This window comes from Dermatophagoides farinae, chromosome 2 (genome assembly GCF_024713945.1).
Source record: "Dermatophagoides farinae isolate YC_2012a chromosome 2, ASM2471394v1, whole genome shotgun sequence".
Lineage (NCBI taxonomy): Eukaryota > Metazoa > Arthropoda > Arachnida > Sarcoptiformes > Pyroglyphidae > Dermatophagoides > Dermatophagoides farinae.
The window spans coordinates 5,267,724-5,288,742 of record NC_134678.1 but is presented as its reverse complement, the minus strand read 5'-3'; the positions used below and the strand labels follow the sequence as shown (position 1 = coordinate 5,288,742).

General features: G+C 28.3%; 1 protein-coding gene and 1 long non-coding RNA gene across 4 annotated transcripts; one reads left to right on the top strand and one right to left on the bottom strand.

Annotated features, from left to right (window-relative positions):
- Positions 1-3,562: 3,562 nt before the first annotated feature.
- Positions 3,563-7,027, top strand: LOC124490021 (uncharacterized). The gene has a single exon (XM_047052526.2). The coding sequence runs from the start codon at positions 3,751-3,753 to the stop codon at positions 6,733-6,735; it is 2,985 nt and encodes a 994-aa protein (XP_046908482.2). The 5' UTR covers positions 3,563-3,750; the 3' UTR covers positions 6,736-7,027.
- A 4,509-nt stretch (positions 7,028-11,536) lies between these two features.
- On the bottom strand, positions 11,537-12,336 carry LOC124493271 (uncharacterized). 3 transcript variants are annotated; one of them, XR_006959112.2, is made up of 3 exons: positions 12,219-12,336; positions 11,830-12,096; positions 11,537-11,763 (listed from the first exon to the last, which is right to left on the bottom strand). It is a non-coding gene; the product is annotated as an uncharacterized LOC124493271 (long non-coding RNA). The 3 variants fall into 3 exon arrangements; XR_006959111.2 differs by having other exon boundaries at positions 11,830-12,138; positions 12,219-12,285; XR_006959110.2 differs by lacking the exon at positions 12,219-12,336 and having other exon boundaries at positions 11,830-12,204.
- Between the last annotated feature and the right edge of the window lie 8,683 nt (positions 12,337-21,019).

Below are 21,019 nucleotides of genomic sequence, written 5' to 3'. Positions count from 1 at the left end.
TTTGTTTTGCATTTTGTGGGTAAATATGGGAGGCTTCAAAAGATTATCATGCCCGTCATCATCATCATCATCATTGAAATGGTCGTTAGAATGCATTCACGATTGCATTTATGAAAATGCATAAAATGAAAAACTTTTTTTTTTTGGCAATAAAATGGCAATCACATAACATAGATATCCAAATATCATTTCGGGTTATTTTGACATACACACGAATACAATTATAAAAATGGTTTCAATTTTTTTATGAATTCTAAAGAAATGAAAAATTCATAATAGTGACAACGAATAAAAAAGACGATTTTCATTTTTTTTTTGATTTTATTTTTGTCGAAAAATTTTCTAAAAATCTTCTATGATGAAAAAAATGAGGATATTGTATCGTTTATTTCTAATAATACTGAATAAGATGATCGTAACAAAAACAACAACAAAAAACTTTTGATTTCAAAATATATGGATTTGGCTATTGTTGAATGTTGGTCGAGATTTTTTATTTTTATTTTAATTTCATTTCATTTTTGCCATTCATCACCATCAAACGATATAATATTCCATTCATTTTTTTTACAGATTCCAATTTCGTGGATTTCGTTTTGAAATTTATATGTGTGTGTGTGTGTCAGATTAACAACATCAACAAACACATTGATATGGTCGAGATATCAACACACAAATAAATAAACATGATCCTGATCGAGATTACGATCATCAACCACTGGCGAAAATAAAAAAAAGGTCTGTTTTTTTTAAATCCAACAAAAAAAACAACGATATCATCAACATCTTTTGTATCTGTCTAACCGCAAATGTTCTTTTACCCAACTTTGGTGATGATTATGATATATTTTTATATATTATAGACTTGTTGTTGTCGTTTGATATGATATGATAACAATAGCTGGTAGATTTTGGATAGATATGTCATTAAAATTCATTGAAGAGAGAGAGAGAGAGAGAGAGAGAGAGAGAGAGAGAGAGAGAGAGAGAGAGAGAGAGAGAGAGAGAGAGAGAGAGAGAGAGAGAGAGAGAGAGAGAGAGAGAGAGAGAGAGAGAGAGAGAGAGAGAGAGAGAGAGAGAGAGAGAGAGAGAGAGAGAGAGAATTTATCATTTGATATATATTACCATGACCAAAAAAACGACAATAATGATGGAACATATTAAAATAGATGTTTCGAAACATTTTAAATATGAATAAAAAGGGTGAAAGTTGAATTAAAATTTTCTAATGCCCATAGGTTATATACATTACGTTATTGTTGTATACAAAAGCAAAAGAAGAAGTGGAAAATGTTATTTATAAACATTTTTTTATTATTATCATTATGGGAGTTACACACACACAAATCATAATAATAATCATCATCATCATCATTATTGTTTTATTGAATATTTGGTAAACCTAGCTTAATGGCATTACCATTTCCTTCTCTCTCTCTCTCTCTCTGTCTCTGACTCTTTCTTCTTTTATATGCCAGAAGCTCTTTGATTGTCATTCTTATTATATAACATGCCATTTTAATTTTTTTTTTTTTTTTTTTTTTGATGCATCATTTATTATTATTGTTATTGCTGTTTTTTTGTTTTTGTTTTGTTTATGTTCAATGCAATCTCCATGACATATTTATATATGTCAAATATACATGGCCATAGGTCATAGGTCTTGTATAAAAATGGCTTTTTTTTCTCGTATACAGCAAAATCAATATACACTATACATAACAAAAAAAAAATTCGGTCATTCATACACAAAATATCAGGAGACCGGCAACAATCAAATTGTCCATTGAATATTAAAATGAAAACAAAACAAAACAAAAAATTCAGGTCGAATTTGTAATTTCAATTTTTTTTTGTTGTTTAAAAATTTTTATTTTTTACAATTTCCTTCGAAATGTATACTGTGATTTTTTTTCTTGGTTTTCGATTCCTTTTTTTTGTATTTCTAAATTTAAATTTTAATCTAAAATTGATTGATTCCAGATTAGCAGCATAGCTATCCGATTTCTTTTTCATCATTATCGATAGATTTTTTTTCTCCATCATCATCATCATCATCTTCTGTTTCTCAATCACCATGATCACTTTTCAATTAGAAATCAATCGAAAATTTGATTGCTTGAATTCAATCTTGTTCTAAATTTTATTTTTTTTTGTTCACTATTCAAAAATTGATGAGATTTAAATGAGATCGCGAACATGATCGATGTATTGTATCGAGACACATTTTTTTTTGTATTTACAATGATCGAAAAAAAATCGTGTGTATTATCACTAGAAAAAAATAATGATTTTCATCATCATATATCAGATTTAGGCAAATTGATGAAAAAAAAAAAAATTTTTTATTGAAATTATTCCGAATTCAGTGAAAGGTTTATTTTTATCCATATAATCAAATTGGATAAGAAAAAAATGATGATGACAAATGTGAAATATCACATTTTTTGTTTCATTTTATCGATTGATTAATTTTTTTTTTGTTAATATGAAAAGAAAAACTTTGAAACTTTTGCAAAAACATTAATGTATATATATGAATCCAGGATTGTGAATAACAAAAATTATAAAATGTCGCTCGTACACAAAAAAAACATTCATGACTATATAATACACATATATAAATATAAATTTCAATTGGAACAACAAAAGACAAATGATTTTTTTTCTGTTGTCATTGATTGTTACATTGTTTAGTCATAGTCATTCATTTTCATAATTATTCATGCGTATCATTTGAACTAAGATTGAAAAAAAAATCTTAAAGGGAAAAGAATTGTCAACAAAACAAAACAAAACAAAACGGAAAAAATTCTATATCAAGCCTTGTGGATAAATTCATTGACAAAATATATGGATCAAAACGAAAAAAAGTGAGAGAGTGAGAGAATGAATGTTTTTCAGAAATCAGATATCAAATTGTTTTAGATCTCATTTCATCTACCCTAGTTCATTCACTTATTCATTCATAATCCATTGTAATGTATAGCAAATGAAAAACCGAATATTACATTCATTAAAAAAAAATTTTTGTTGTGAGATAATGCATTATTATCATAACATAATCAAAAGAAAAAAAAATCATGATGATGGTTCATCGAATTAATTTTTTTTTTTTTTACTAAAGTGAATATGAAAAAGAAAACTAGAAAACTAGATCAACAGGTGAACTCAGCTCTGTCTACTATACATCCAGTGGATATGAGAGAAACCTCACCACATTGGCGGGATGTGTGTGTGTGTGTGTGTGTGAGAGAGAGAGAATCTTTTTCCAATATAAAAAAAAAAATATTTGTAAAAAGGAATAGGATGGAAAGTAAACACAAACACAGGTAGATGTGTGAATGAATGAATGAATGAAATGAAACGAAAAAAAAATTTTGTTAGTAAACGTTACAGTTGAATGATGAGAATGAGAAATAGAGAAAATAAATGTATGAGAAAATCGAATGAATGAAAGAAAGAGAGAACACAACAAGAGAGTTGATCATCATAATCATCATCAGAAGAAGAAATCTAGTTTGTCATATGTTATATGATTTAGTCGACCATTTATGTTCAATCGTTCCAATGGAAATGATCAACACAATTCAGAATTGAACATTTGTTGTGTAAATGTGATTGATCGTGAACTAATAATAATAATAATAATATATAATAATATTCTCGATGAATATCTAATTATAAATAACTTTGATATTTGATGATTTTGTTGTGATTTGTGTGATCAGTTTCAATGATGGACTCTTGATGTTTTCCAACTTTGTTCATTGCAACACTAAAACAACGAATAAATTTTCAAAACATTTTTTTTCTGAATTACGCAAAACAAACGATTCAAAAATGAATTTTAAGAAGAATAAAGATGTTAAACGTGCATCATATTATGTATGGTTTTTGGGAGCCAAAGAATCAAAAGGTTTACGTGGTGATGAATATGTACAACCAGTGTTGAATTATCTAATTGATAATGAATGTGATTTAGAGCCATCAAAAGTAACCTTACAGATTTCGCCAAAAGGATTGAAAATCATACAAATATTAACGATACCAAGAAAATCTGGTAAACTAAATCCAGATCAACAATTACAATTATTTGTAGCAACAACCGGTAATTCGGATCCATTGTCATCATCATCATCATCATCGGTGATGAAAAGTGAACAAGTAAAACATCATATACCACATGATTCAATTTCATGGGTTTATCAAGAAGATGATGTTATCTGTGCCATATTATTATTATACAATCCAATCACTCGTTGTCCGGTTCATATACATGCTTATCGTTGTGATTCGATTCAAACGGCAAATAATCTACACCAACAATTACAAACATTAATCGATCGACCGGAAAATCAGAAAAAATTTCGTGAAATTGAAATGCGTTTAGCGGCAAAAGGATTACTAATACCACCACCATCACAATCATGTGGTCCATTGCCACTTGCACCATTACCGTTACCTCCATCATCTAATTGTCATCATCCTAGTTCATTATTCGATGATTGCTCTGATCCACGTGGATCGATGCCATACGATCATCATCATCATGATCCACTATTAAAGCGATCATATCAAAATAATTCACCTTCAGCAAGCAAAACATTGAATTCAGATGGCCGTTCTACACATACGGACGGTTCCGATGAAATAAATTCAGAAGAATCAAATTCTTCTGATCTAGGTTATGCTATAAATCGTTCATCATCAAATAGAAATAATAGTGAATATCGTAGTGATTCTAAATCATTCAGTCATCATCAACTTTTTAATCGATCATCATCATCAAAAAATAAATCGGCAAAATGTAGTTCTAAAATCATACAAGATGATGGTGAACAATCGAATCTATTTGATTCATTGGCGGCTGAACTTCGTGCCAAATTGGGTAATCCCAAAATGGGTCCATTATTATTACCGCCACGTGATTATGAAAGCCGAAATTCCGAAAATAATTTAAAATCTATGGATAAAAAACGAAATCAGCATGATAAACATTCAGCTCATCAATTAACAAGGTCCGAATCATCGGGTAAATCAAATTCAAGTGGTCTTGGGTCAGATGAAGCCTTATGTAATGATCAACAAACAGCCAGACCACGTTCATATTATTTTGATTCATGTTCACCGGCCAACGAACCCCGTTTATCAAATCATCATCAGTCATCCTATTTAGAACATCGATATAATCGTGAACCATCGACCGATGATTTAGTCAGTCGTCATAGTGATAGTTCATCATCATCAGATGATGATGATGTCGATGTTGGTGGTGGTGGTGTCAATCATCATGAAAGATTAAATAGTAATCATGGTTCAATGGTTGATTGTTTAGAGGTTGATGTGGAAGATTTCGAAGAAGATGTCATATTTTCCACAACAATTCCATCCATAAATAAAGAATCAAGATCTCGTTCAAAATCAACATTCGATTTGATCAAACAAAGACCGATGATGCCAACATCACAACAACATCAAAAACTGTCATCACCTACATCATGTAATGATAATGATTTCGATGTCATTAGGACACGGCAACGATTACCAAATCAACACGTGCAACAACAATTTTATAGAGAAAAGCATTTATTTCATCCATCATCATCACCATTGACAAGGACAAAAGAACATAACAACAACAACGGTGAACAAACGGCGGCAACTAATCTCCATCATTTTGGTCGTGGTCGTGACGATCATCATCATCATCATCATCATCATTATCAACAACAACAACAACAACAACATGCTACTTCGGATAAATTGAATCCTGATTTTTTGCCCGCATCATATAATCATCATAACAGTAGTAGTAGTAGTAATAGAAAGAAATATTATTCTAATCCAAATCTTGAACCAATATCGAGTTCAACAACGGCCATACAACAGCAACAAAAACGGCCAACAATAACAAAAGAGGTCAATAATAAAATCATGCGACAACAGATAATTAATGAAGTCGACAAATCTTTGACAAACACGACAACAACATCGGGTTTAATTTCATCATCATCTAGTGTAATCGGTAGACGTGAACAACGATTCATTAATCCTCATCATCAACATCATCGAAATGAGGAAAATAATCATTCTCGATTAGCAATTACAAACAAATCAACAAAACAGCCAGCACAAAAATTTTATTTTGCTGATGCAGAATTTTCATCAAATTTCAGAGATATACAACATGAGAATAATCATTGTGCATCATCGTCATCATATCAACGTGGACGATCAATGGGTCGGCTAGATCAATTATTGGCAGTAAATTCGAATGAAAATGATCATCATCATCATCATCATTCGGATAATTATGGACCCATGTCATTGAATTTTCAATCATACGATAATCATCGAGCAACTATTATTGCCGATATGAATGATCGTTCAATTTCACCATATTATGTTCTACAACATCAACAGGCTCCATTGTTATCATCATCATCATCAACACCACCATTACCGCCATTATTATCATCATCAAAGAATTTGAAAAAAGATTTAATTAGTAAAAGATTTGAAGCACCATCTTCAGGCAAAGATGATAATAAACGCAACATAAATCGAACATCACAACAACAACAGCAACAACAACAACAATTTAAAGATCATCAACGACGAATGATGTTTGATCAGCCATTTTCAAGATATTCATATATTGATATGCACGATGATCGTATTGAACATGAAAGATTTGCAGCCCTAATGATGGCGAATCGTAACAAAAGATGATCACTTTTTTTAGTTTAGAATATAAACTTTAGATGTTGACCAATTTGAATTTTTCTTTTTTTTTTTTTTTTTTTTTGATTGAATAATTTTATTATTTATCAATTTTTTTTCATGGTTAAGCTTTGCTGGCTCATTGAATATTGATTTTTTTTCCGTTCATATTTAAATTTGTTTAGAAATGATAATTATTTATTTAACAATTTTTTTTTCTCGGCCAATCATGTTTGTATAATATATTGTGGTTTTAATATTTCTTTTTCAACTAAATAAATTTTACACATTGATAAATGAATCATAATGAATGAATTCCAAAAGATTGAATTTCAAGCCTGACAAACAAAACAAAACAAACAATGTTGAATATCCATAACGAATTTCTTTCTTCTTCGTTCTTTCGTATTCATGATGGGCAGAAGTGGAAAACAAAACAGAAATAACTATTATTAGTTTTGAATAGTTACAAATATACAAACGTTGTAAGATCATTTATAAATATCGAAAATATAGATGAGGACTAAAAAAAAAAAAAAAATAACAACGTTCAATTTGACATTTTCAGGGATCTGCCCTCACAGTATAACGACATGGCTGAAATAAGAAATGACATCATCATCATCATCATAGCATTATTATGGATGTCTGTACTGGCAAATATTACCATCATCATCATCATCATCATCATCATCAGGATCCTGGTAGACAAACAATGAAAAAAAAATAGCCAAACAAATAAGAACGAACCACGCCGCATCATATACTTCATGATGATGATGATGATGATGATCAATAATCCAAAAAAAGTCTAAGAAAAAAAGTAAAAAAAAAATTATTAAAATGATTGTAGCCACATGGATGGACTAAAAATAAACATCATTATCATCACCAAATGATTTTTTCATAATCTGTTGGCCAAATCAACAACAACAACAAGCCATCATCGATAGAGATTGATAGAGATGGATAGATTTGACCATATATTCGAATCTAAAAAAGAAAGAATGAGATACTCCTCAGTAGATGTATTATTATATCTTCATCCTAATACTGGTAACAAAAAAAAACCGAATATCGATTTAAGGCAAAAATAATTTTTGTCTCGTTTTCATCATCAACATGGTTTCATTTCATGGTGATATAACATAAAGACGGATATGTTTGATTCATGTTTTTCTTTTTTAATTTGGGTTTTTTTCCTCATTTATCGTCATGACATTACCATGATAAAAATCTTTTTTTTTATCTGAGGAGGTGAGGGACAAAAATGTTTTAATTTCCGGATGCATTTATATTTGTTTTCTTCCTTCTCTATTGATTATGATTTTAATGTTATGCATCGATTCGATCTGAAATCGATTTGAACAATATTTTTTTCTGTTATGATATAGTAGATGGTATTTTGTTGTAACTAAATAATGAACAACATACTACACAGGTTATCGAACATTGTCGTCAGCGGACATGATGATGATACCGGGAAAACCACTATTATTATTTTGCATTTAATACATACAAATAAGCAAAAACATCGTTCACGTTGTATGTCGATCATCGAATAACATTGAAAAAAAGGGGGCTAGACAAGTATTAGAGAAAAAAAATTTCGGACAATGAATGATGAAGAAAAAAATGAAAGAATTGCTCAACATTGTCTTTCCCTTTACATAATAAATATTCAAAACATAAACTGAAACAAATTTTTCCTGCTTTTTTTTCTTTTTTTTTGTTCTATATATTGCAACAATAAATGTAAAAATATCACAGGTGTATTCGTTTTATTCAAATTCATGCATGAAAATTTGTATATGCCAAAAAAAATGGAAACAAAACAAAACAGACAGGTACATTTTGTATAATGGATAATGTGTTACAATTTGTTCATCAAAACTATTTCAAAATGGATAATTATTTACAAGTAAAAACAGGTGATGTTTTCGGTCAATTTTTTTTCCATTTGAAATGATTAAAAATTGATTTGATATTCATTCATTCGAATCGGAATCAAACGAATAATTATTTCTTTTTTTCAAGATTTTGATTGATTCGATCTTACAAGAAAGAGACAGAGAGAGAGAGAGAGAGAGAAAGAAACCGCTTTAACCAATGAGCAATTCGATTGATGATGGTGGCACGGATTTTCAATTAACAACAACAACAACAAAACCTTTATTCGACAAATGAAAAATTATTCAATTGAACTTGATCTTTTTGATATTGCGCCAGAAATTGAAACAGGAAAATAAAAAAAAATTGTTGTCGAAGTTACGAACATTTTTTTTATATATACGACCGACAATCATTGAAAAAAAGAAGGATAACTGGATTCGAATTTTTGAGCATGGTTCTTGTATTTATATATATTACAACTGCAAACTTGTTCGTTTGTTGAATAAATAATTTGTTCTCCATACACACATAGACAACAACAACAACAAAATTTCTGTGGTTCGATGCTATGTGGTCAAGGTAAAAGATCAACAAGTTTTTAACATCATAACCATGCATGATCATCAGATTCCAGGTCACATCACAACAACCACCACTATCAACATCAACATCACCATGGATCTAGTAAATGAAGAATCCTTTTTTCAAATAAACAAAAGAACTATGTTTTGCTATAGCAGACAACCATAGACTTGTTCATGTTCTTGATGACCCATTAGCGTTTCGGTTGATTTCCATAACACAAACATACATCTTATACAACACCAAAAAAAAAGAGAAACTTATCGGCAAAGACCTCCTTATGATCCTCATAAATCAGCCATCAACATACTATACAGTTTATACATTGACCTACCGCGGCCATCTAAATAATAATAAGACCGGAATTATTTGTTTATCATATGAATGTGTATGAACATCAACAACAGGATTGTTGTCGCTCAAGATTATAATATATTGATATAATGATGATGGTGGCTGACCTTATTCACTAACTAGGATGAATTAGTTGGCACAATTCTGTTTATCATCACAGTCAAAATTTTAATAATAATCAAGATATGAGATGAGGCTATGATTTTAGTAAATAGGGGCTAAAAGAATGTTTTAAATATTCAAAGAATGCGGAAAAATCATATCGTGAGTTTAGCGAGTTGTTAATATTAAAAAAAAATCCATTTCAATTAATTTATTCATTCTATGTAGTTTCAGATAGTTGAATTTACTATCACAGAAATAATTAAATAGATTGAAATGCCATACGGGAACAATACAATTTGAATGATAATTCCAAAATGAAATAACCAAATGTAATATTACTACGATCATGGATTAAATTTAATATATCCAGAAATTTGAGAAGTTTTGTTGTTTGGGAAACAGTCGACATATTAAATAAATAAAAATATACTAAAGAAAAAAACAAATCAATGATTCGCTTCATTAGTTTTTGATCTTTTCTCTTTTTTTTCCACTTAAAACGGATATATATGTAAAGTATTTGGCCATTATTTTTTGTTCTCTGTTTCCTTTATACAAAAACAAAAATTTGTATTTTTTCCTTGATGAACAAAAAAAATTGATCGAAGAATAATCATCAAACTTCCTAACAAATGAAAAAGTTCAAATAATTCTCAAATCTATTTTTGATGATTTTTCAAATGCTCTTCGTCATTACTTACTATTATATATGGTATTATTATTGTTGCGTGTATTCATAATGAAATGCATGAAAATGAAAATTCGAATTTTACGATTCAATCAAATATTGATTGATTGATTGATTTGATTGTTGTGTTTTGATGATGGCTGATGCTTTTCGTGATTGGTGAATTATTATGATATATATCTGATCAAATGAAATTTCACTAATATATTTAGCTAAATACTTTATTCACTGAACGAATATAATGATAATGATGGTGATGATAATCATTTAACTTGTTTCATGACAAATAGAGAAAGCAAATCGGAAGCAAATTTGACAACCAAATAATAATGGTGGTAGTAGTAGTCTTTGTATTTTTTTTGTCTTTTTTTCTTCCTTTTTTTCTATCGATCGAATAATTTCTCGAGCATTTTTTTTGGAACGTTGCTGTTGTTTGTCAATTCGATCACAATCAAACGTGGTATGATTTTTCACTTTCATCAAGATTATAAAAAAGGTGAAAAAAAAATCAGGAACAGCAACGAAAATGAAATACTGACAATCCTAAATAGAAAATTTTCCTTTCATCATTCACACAATATGATTATAGTTATCATTGTGGTTGATTAGAAATTTTTTTGTTACTCGGTGTTTGTGTATCCTGTGTGTGTGTGTTTGAATGACCTATTGTATTTGTGTGTGTGTGTGGACAATTTTCATTTTGTTTGTTTCATTCAACAACGAAATTCACGAAAGGAACAATCTTAGTTCATTCATTTTGATACATTTATACGCAAACATTGATGCGCGTGATGGAATGATTTTTTTCAGTGATGATGTGTGTGAATCCTTTTGCTTTTTCTCTGATTATCATCATTATCATTATTGTTATGGTGATGATCATATATATGATAATCACCATCATTTTTTTCTGATTGGATAAAAAAAATGATAATAAACTAGTTTTTTTCAATGTCTCATTGGTGATGACAATGTTCATCATTGTTTATCAGTGAATACAATGAAAAAACGATTAAATTGAGTTTGGTTCTTTTGTGTGTTTGTTTGTGTATGTAAATCTTGTAGGATTCTTAAGTCTAAAAAACATGTTTTTTTTTAAAAATGATTATTTGAGAATTTTATCGCTTTTAAATTCAAATGCTATCCATTGTAATGGATTTTTTTTTAATTAAAAAAAAAACTTATCATTTGTTTGTTCATTTCCTTTTATTTCAAAAAAAAAGATTACATAGTAAAAAAAGTATTTTTTGTGTGGAATATAGTCGTAGTACACGCAATAATCGTGAGTACTCGCAGTAATTTTGTGTAAATAAAAATTTTCGATTGTTTAATTATCCTGGCAAGATGGACCAGCGATATCCTGGCTAGATGGACCAGCGACATCCTGGCTAGATGGACCAGCGATTTCGTCGGATCTGTAAAACAAATTTATTTGAATTAAATAATTAAACACAAAAGACAGATATTATAAATTTATTTACGTTAATTGTTGATAAAGTGCTGTATGCTTCATTTCGATGTGTCTTTTCAAGCAACTGAGATTTGACAGTTTTGTTTCACAGCCTTCAAATCCACATATACCTTTCGGGAAATATTTGTCAATTTCTTCCGCCGTCAGTTTGCCAACATTTCGTCTCAAGATATTGCTTCGTTGGTTCAATTTTTTCTCGAGTTCAGCAAATGGTGAGTTTTTCCAATTTATTCTGGGCATGATTGATGAATTAATATTCGAAATTATATCACGTTGACTATATTGATAATGGATGGACAATAACAACGAAATTATTTGACTTTGATTTGCAAATTAAAATTTAAAAAATATTTAAATTAACAAAATGAAAATCGAAAAAAAATGAAATAAATAGCGTACATATGATACTGATATTCGGGTTCTATGTTTCCTTCAATCACGTGTTTACTCTGTCGTTTTGATTTCGTATATTTGTAATTTGTTTATACAATACAAGTACTTTTATTTGCAGAGTGTAAACACAAAGGATTCTACACAAAGTCAACTTATGCACGGCGATTTAAATCGTGTCGATAAATAATAAAAAGAAATAATATATTCAAATATTTTTGATGAACGTACAAAAACTTTCATTTCATTTGTTCTTTGTTTTTTCATGATTGTCAGATTTTTTTTTCTTAATAATCATTCAAATCACGAAAACATATATACATGATTCATAATGGTTCATTTTATTTTGTGGTGAACATCTATATTTTATTTTTTACCGACATCTGTATGATGTAGACAATTCATTCATTTTAATTATCATCTATATATGATGATGATGATGAAGATCCATAATTGGATACCAGTCATAATTAAAATTAATTGAAATTAAATGTGTGAATGTAGAATCTAATCTTGTTAGTAGTTTTGGGTGATATGTTTGTTTCTAAATTTTTTTTTGTTTCATTTCCATTAGATTAAATGAATGAATGAATTTATCGGATGTGAATCATGAATGAAAAGGAAAACCACAAACTCGAGGTATTTTTTTTCGTTGGGAAAAAAATTTTTCTAATTTATCTGTTTATTTACAAGTAGTAGACATTTAGATTGTTGTCCATATTTTGGGCGCTGTCCAGTACTTTACTAGATATTTTGTGTGTGTGTGTGAACAAAAAATGTTGACAAAACAACAAATTGTATATATACAAACGATGATCAAGTGTGAAATGTTTTTTTGTTTTGTTTTGTTTTGTTTTTCTATCCTGAATGATAAACACTTCCGTTCTGTTTAAAGAACAAACAAACAAAAAATCCATATGACATATCTGAAAATAACTGAAACAAACTGTTAATGTTTCAAGAAACAACGTAAAAGAAAATCATTGTTTCTTCTTTTAAGGCCAATGATCTGTCGGATTCTATATATCCTGCAAACATGGTAGTTCAATCACAAAGTTTTTTCCTTTTTCCTGATAATGAAATCATCAATCAATCAATCAATAAAATAATTCTCATAATGATAAATGTTCATGTTAATTAAAAACAATAAGTTTATGTGATGGATAGTAAATAAAAATCTAGGTTGAATATGAATTAAATATAATCAAGGAAAAAATCATTTTCAATAGGCTAGGCTTAGGCTTGTTTGATTCATCATCATCATCATCTATGATGATTTTGTTTTTTACTTTTGTTATTGTTGTTGTTAATATATGAATTTGGATCGGTGACCAATGATGATAATGACGGCAAGCCAATCCCATATGTTCTCTTAATCTTTTTTGGTGAAGGAGGAATTTTTTTTTTTGTTTGCAATCATTTTTATTGTAAAATTCGTTTGAATAAATCAGCTATTCGGATGATATTTTAAATCAATCGATTTAATTTGTTGACGATTGATTTTTTTTTTGTTCTTCTATTGCTGAATAATTGTCTAAACACGAATAAAAAACACTACACTAAATGTGGATCTGTTATTTCGATAGAAAGGTCAACAATCAAAACTGAAATTCAATCGATCTCATATCAATCATCATCATCATATGTGCGTACACATTTAGATTATAAATCTTTTTTTTTTGATTTGATTGAATCAATGATATGATTTATTCCATTCATCCACTTTTTATTATTATTATTATCATTGTCTTTTCATTCAAACAAAGTGAATTGTTTATATTAAACGAATCGGATTTTATTTTTGTTTTCTTTATGACTTTTATTGATGTTTCAACAATTTACAAACACACATACACACACACAATAGGGAAAATGGACCGCTTATGATGAATTTAACAATTTTTCAAATCATCAAATAATAAATAAAAGCATCACATCACAAATTTGTATCAACAACAACAACAAAAACTAAAGTTAACGAGAAAAAATGCGAATTTTTTTTCCGAAGTTAAATTTATCGAACTAAAGTAAATCTTTTAATCTTTTTTTTTCTTTGCTTCAATCTTAAATCTAGTGGAAAAATGAAAACAAAAATCGAATAAAAGACCAAAAATGGGAACACATAAGTAATCAACAAAAGATTTAACACACATCAGCACACACTTTTATCTACGTAAAAAGTTAGGATAAAATTAATTTTTGATAGATAATCGAGTTCGAATTGACATCAATCAGGTTAATGATCAGCACACACACACACTCATACACAGTGAAGATTGATTAACACAGACATATCAAACGTTTTTTTTTTTTTTTGATTTTGTCACCAAATCAAATTAACTTTCGTTCAAGTAATTCAGTTTTCCAAATCACCTTTAATCAACCAGCTATAATTCATATTTCTTTTTTTTGTTCTACATTATCATTTTGACCTAATCTAATTAAAAAAAACTATTTTTTTCTGCGCTATAAAACAAGAAAGAATTTTTAGTTTTGGCGACAAACTATAATTCATTTATGTCAACCTTCAAATGCCATCAAAAGTTATTTTATTTTTTTTTTTGAAAAAAATGATCATTGAAATATAAATCTATCGATTTTCGATTAACATTTGACATGGATCATTTCTATTGGATGATTATAACATTCCTAATGTGCTGTGCAATAGTGAATGCAATTAAAATAGCGGTCAAATCTTGTTGTTGTTGTTGTTATTGTCAATGTTGATCCTCATCATTATCATCATCATAATCATAGTATACGATGATGACATGTGTGTATAATTATAACATGTATTGCACACGATTATTATATCATTGTCATGACATTTTATTGAACAAAATATCTTGTTTTTGAACATACACATACACTCAAAAAATCACTTAGACCTTGTCATATAGTAGCAATTATAGAAGGACATATATGTTGATTATGATAATGATGATAATGATGATGATGAACACACCAAACAAATTCATAACTAAAGGATGTTAAATATTACAACAAACATAAATCGAAAGAAGAATTGTATTGTATTGTTCATCATCTTAAAAGTCATGATTATGATGATGATGATGATACAAGTTACTAGATTAATTAGATTTTTTGCCATTTGGTTTAGTTTATTCATCATCATCATCATCATCATATATGAAAATTCACCAAATGTTTTCATGAACAAATTTTGATAACTTATTATTATTATTGTTGTTGTCACTTCAATGAAAATTTCCTATTCATTTTTTTTCATACTTGACCTTTTAATGTCATTATTGGGAAAATCATGTTTTGTTTTCAAAGGCCAATTTCAAATAGGGAAATATAACGGATGTATGATGAATTCAATCTGGTTAATATATATTATGATTATTTCAATTATCACATCATTATCGGCATAATCGATTCTTAGTTCATCTAATCAAATATGAAAACTTTTTGTTAAAATTAATTTCCTCTTGATCTAAAGACTGTGTGTTAGCAAATAACATCTCTCACGTCATCAGTATTTTGAAATCATTGTATGGTAGATATGATTTGCGTTCATGAGTTTTTCGTATAAAAGACATACATTTCTAAATTCCTTTCTGATTTGTAATTTTCACATAATCTTACTATCTTATTAAAGCAATTACGAGGAAAAAACATTGATGATGATGATGATGATGTAATGGAAAAAATGTTATTTTCTCTTTCATCCTAGAATATCGACTATCTATTTGTATGTGTGTGTGTGTGTGTGTGTGATAATTTAATTTCCAAATTCAAATGACAACGACACATTTTGATCGTTTTTTTTCTTTTCGTTATTATGAGGAAAAACATGAAAATCTAAAATAAAATCAATTTCAAACGAAACAAAAAGGAACCTCGAATAGTAGTTATTCTTTTTTTTCGAAAATGAAAACAAAACTGGTCTACATGTGTGTGTGTGGGCGCCATTATGTTGATAATGATGATGATCACTAAAAAAAAAAAAAATATTCCCACATGACATTTACACTCAGAGATTCAATTCCCATTCGTATAGAAATGAAATGAAACGTAACGACAAAAAAAAATGATCATTTTTCATTCAAACCTTGCCTATTCAACACACTTATTTTCATATATGATTCTTAATACAAAAAAAAATTTTATCCACGTTGATCAAAATCATCGTTGATATATATTATATATATGATTATAATGTTGTTATTACCTTGTTGCTGCTGATGAGAAGATAGCGAAAAAAAAACGAAAAAAATTTATTCATGAGCCAGAAAGAGAGAGAACTATATATAGAGGGAACAAAAGAACAAACTAAATCGAAATTGTTCACAAAAAGTTCTGTTATGTTATTGTAGTGTGTGTGTGTGTGTATATGTTTTGTAGCCAAGCGAATAATGTGGTCATCATTGGCTATTCAAATTTTGACACTTCAAGGGATATAATGAAAAATTATGAGAATTTTTTTTTCTTTATTTTATTTTTAAATCCAAAAAAAAAAAAAAATTTCACACACACACAATATCTATGTGATACAATAACAATGATAATAATAATAAGAAATTTTTCATTTAAGAAAAAAAAAGAATTTCATATTGCAACTTTTTTGTTGTTGTTGTTGTTGTTGTTGCTATTTTACCAGCATATACAAATGACCAAAACTTTAAGCCAACCGGAAAGGCGTCAATCATGGTGACTGTGATGATGATGATGGTGAATCGAATCTTTATATGAAAGTTGATGAATAGACAACAACAACAACAAAAAAATCAAAATCATAATAATGGGCTCATTTTAAGCCATTGAATTTTCAAATATTACCAATTTATATATACAATGCACAAGACAATTGATCAATCGACCGAACGACTGACCAATCAATCAATCAATCATTCAATCAATTGGTCACAACATCATCAATGAATAAAAAAAAAGAAAAGCAAATTTGACCATTCAGAAATCTGTGTCCGATTTTTCGATGCTTTGATCCAATTATTATTATTATTATTGCTCCAACAATTTATAAAAAAAATTGTTGTTGTTATTGTTGTTTTTCTAAAGATTGGTCTTTTATTCGATCGTCAATTACCCTAAAGTCTCGTTTATAACGAGCATGTCGTTTTTTCTACAAAAAAAAACACTTTTTTGTTTGCATACCGCGCCCTCGTATATAATACTTTTTTTGTATAAGCCGCGCGGTATAAAAAGAGACTTTAAGGTATTTTTGTAGTTATTGATGATGATCATCATTATCAATACAATCCCTGACGATGATGGTGATGGTGATGGTGATGCTGAAAATAATAGATCTGACCATTTAAATTTAACAAAGAAAAAAAAAATTTCATTTGATAAAGAATTGTTGAATCATTCGGGTTTTTCATCATTGTTAGGTCTTTTGTTCCGTCATGTTGATGGCCATCATCATTATCATCATCATCATCATCATCATCATCATCGATAATTGGCCCTAATACATGAAATCCTTGTATGTTTGTTCATCAAAAGTTACCTTCATTACATTGTTTCATAAATGCTAAATAAAAGAAATATATATTTTGTTGTTGTTGACACATTCCCAAATAAATTTTTGTTGTTGTTGTTGTCTTTGTTATCTTGTCAAACATTTTAGACACAATAGACAAATATTGTCATCATCATCATTATCATCATCATCATGGAACATGAAATGACCTCGAATCGATTATTATAATTCAACAACAACAAAATACATATGACGTACAAATCATCTTTATTTTTCATTCTGTTCAATCAAATCGAAAATGCACACTTACAGATTTTCTTTTGTCTTTTTTTTTTTTTTGATTCGATGATAATCATCGACAACATCATTATCATTATGAATATATATGGTTTTGGCCTTTTTTTCATAATTAGTTTTTTCCGTTCTTGTTTATTGTTTTCTTTATTTCTTCCTCATTATTATTAATTTAGTATTACAAAAACAATATAATACAATATAACATCACAATTATCGTAGATTCATTCAAATCGGAAAGTGATATTGTTGTGTGGAACAATTATAAAATTTTTAAAAAAAACAAGGAAACAATTGTTTACAGTATACAATATACAATATATATATTTGACAATAAGAAAAAAACACATTAAACTTAACAAAAGATGATGGATATGATAGGATTATTGAAGGATAGATTTGTTTATCTTTTTCTGAAAGAATTAAAGTAAAACAAAAAAAAGATCATAATAGATGTCACACGCAGAACACAAACACACACACATGCATTGAAAGTCATGGTACGACCTGTACCCGAGTGTATTAGTCTTTTTCGTCTTCATTATCATCCACTTAAAACAAACGACAATTTTTTTTTTTTGAATTAGAAACAGAAAAAAAACCAGGCTAAGGTTATTCAGCTTTATAAATATAAGCCAAAATGGATTCATTTATTCATTTCAAGGGAAAAAAGATTTAAATCTACTTTGAAAAAACATTTAAGGGAAAATAATTTAAGGCATTGAAAAAAGTAAATGTTTGCAAAAAAAAAATAAAAAATAAAAATTTCATCTGTCAAATGACAATAAATCCAATACAACAAACATTACCGATGATGTCAATTACAAATCCGAATTTTTTATATCGATTTATATTGATGGAAAAAAATTACAACCACTATGTTGGACATTATTGTGAGAGCTAAATCATGATTTCTGTTTTTTTTTTCGCTTTGTTTTTTTTTTTTGAAACAAATTTACTTCGTGGTTTTTGTCCATAATTCATTTACAAGATACGCTATATGGGGAAAAGAAAATTGTTGTTTGCCATGGATCGTCATCATCATTCATCTTCAATGTGTTTTTTTTCTATATCTGTTTTGTGCATTGATGATGTTGTGGCTTGTTAGGCTGTGTGTACACATAGACATAGACAAATGATATAATTGTGTAATGATTTTTTTTTTCGTTTCATTTTGAAATTGGAACAAACAAACAAAATAAATGGTCAATTTGTAATGACTATAACTATATCATAATAATAAAAGTAAAAGCAAAGAGAAAATGAAACTTTAATTAAATCATTTTATTTTATTTATTTACATCATTTCTTGACCATTTTCTGAAATTTATCATCATCATGATCATGATCATTATTTAAATTTTTTTTTTGTTATCATCAAATTTGAGACGGATCTTTAACTATTTTCAATGCTTCTCCATTGCTTTAGGTGTATATACAAAGCCACACAGTAATATCAAGTTAGAAGCATAAAAAATTGATAGAGATCAGTTTCAAGTTACACAACATGATGATGAACTATTAGATACATTTAAAAAACATTCATTTGATTGACATATGATGGAATTGGAATATTATGATACGATTTTTATCTGTTGAAACGGAAAACAAAACATTATACAAAACTTCAAATAGAACAAATTAACAATACATTTTGCATGCATGAACACACAGTGACATGGTGAGCGAAAAATCATAAGTCCCAAATAATTCAAATTCAAAAATCAAATGATATTTTGTTGACAATCCAATTGAACGGAATGGCTACAGCAGTAGCAGTTATTTTCATCAATTTGTTCGGCACCATTTCAACTATTTGATGATTAATTATCATCATTAAGTTTAATAATATCTTCTATATACACTTATGTGCCATAAATTAAACATTTTTTTTACGTACCATAGTATACTATTTATCGTTTATTTTTCCGTCCATCACTAATAAAACCTGAAATGTTTTTGTTTTCTCATCAGACACTCAAATTCATGATGATGTGATAACCGTTAATAACTCCAACATTTTTCCAATCATTTAAAATGTAGATATTATTATTATTATTATCGTTTAATCTAAAGACTAAAATGATCTTAAATATCTTCTTGTAACTACTGTAAAATCGATCACAATTTATACGATCATGTCGATAAGTTATTGAGCGATAACATTACTGAACACAATTGATTAATCGTTTGAATTAAATTGATTTAACTTTCTAGTGAATGAACAAATAACTAGCAAAGTAAAAGTAAAACATAAGATATTTTATAGGGAAAAAAATATTCACCAGATGTATATGTGGAGAACAAGGTAAAAAAAAAGGTAAATGTTGTGTCTGTGTAAGTAATGATTTATTGTTACGAAAAATATTTTATAACGAGTTGACCGGTGGACAAACCCCTTATTGAATTGGATACTATTTTAACATCTATCTTCTAATATTTTCCGTACATTTTAATGTAGTCTTCGATGTTGTTGTTATTATTATTGGCTATCTGGATAGATTTTTCTTCAGTTTTTTCCCCTTAAATTTACTAAATTAGACTAGACAGTGGAAAAAAGTCATGGAAAAAATGGATTAACTTTTGCACTCATTTCATTTCATAGATTGTGAACTCGCGTTGTTATACACGCCAACACAAGCACTGGATTAAATATACTTTTTTGGGATACAACTTGGATCTAATTTCAACAGCAACAACAATCGTTCGGAAGCTATTTTTTTCAAAGAAATCAAAGAAAAAAAATCGCTACATAAATAGAATATAAATTTTATCTCGTATTTCGAACGGAAAAATTCTTTTTTTAGGCAAAAAAAAATATGATTTTGAATTTATCCAAGGCGATCTTTTGATTATCGTTGGCCATTTATTTATTTATTTATTTATATATTCATACCAACGCAATTAATAACCGCCTACAGTTTGAATGTAGAACAATAGATTGAGTAGAAAAAAAATATTGATTGATTATATATCAAATCGTCAACTAATGTCATTGTTTCTTGTTACGTTAATGATATATTTGTATATGAAACGATTGATATGA

Excerpts from the sequence above, each read along its gene's own strand:
- LOC124490021 (XM_047052526.2), top strand. The coding sequence starts at position 3,751 with ATGTTTTCCAACTTTGTTCATTGCAACACTAAAACAACGAATAAATTT.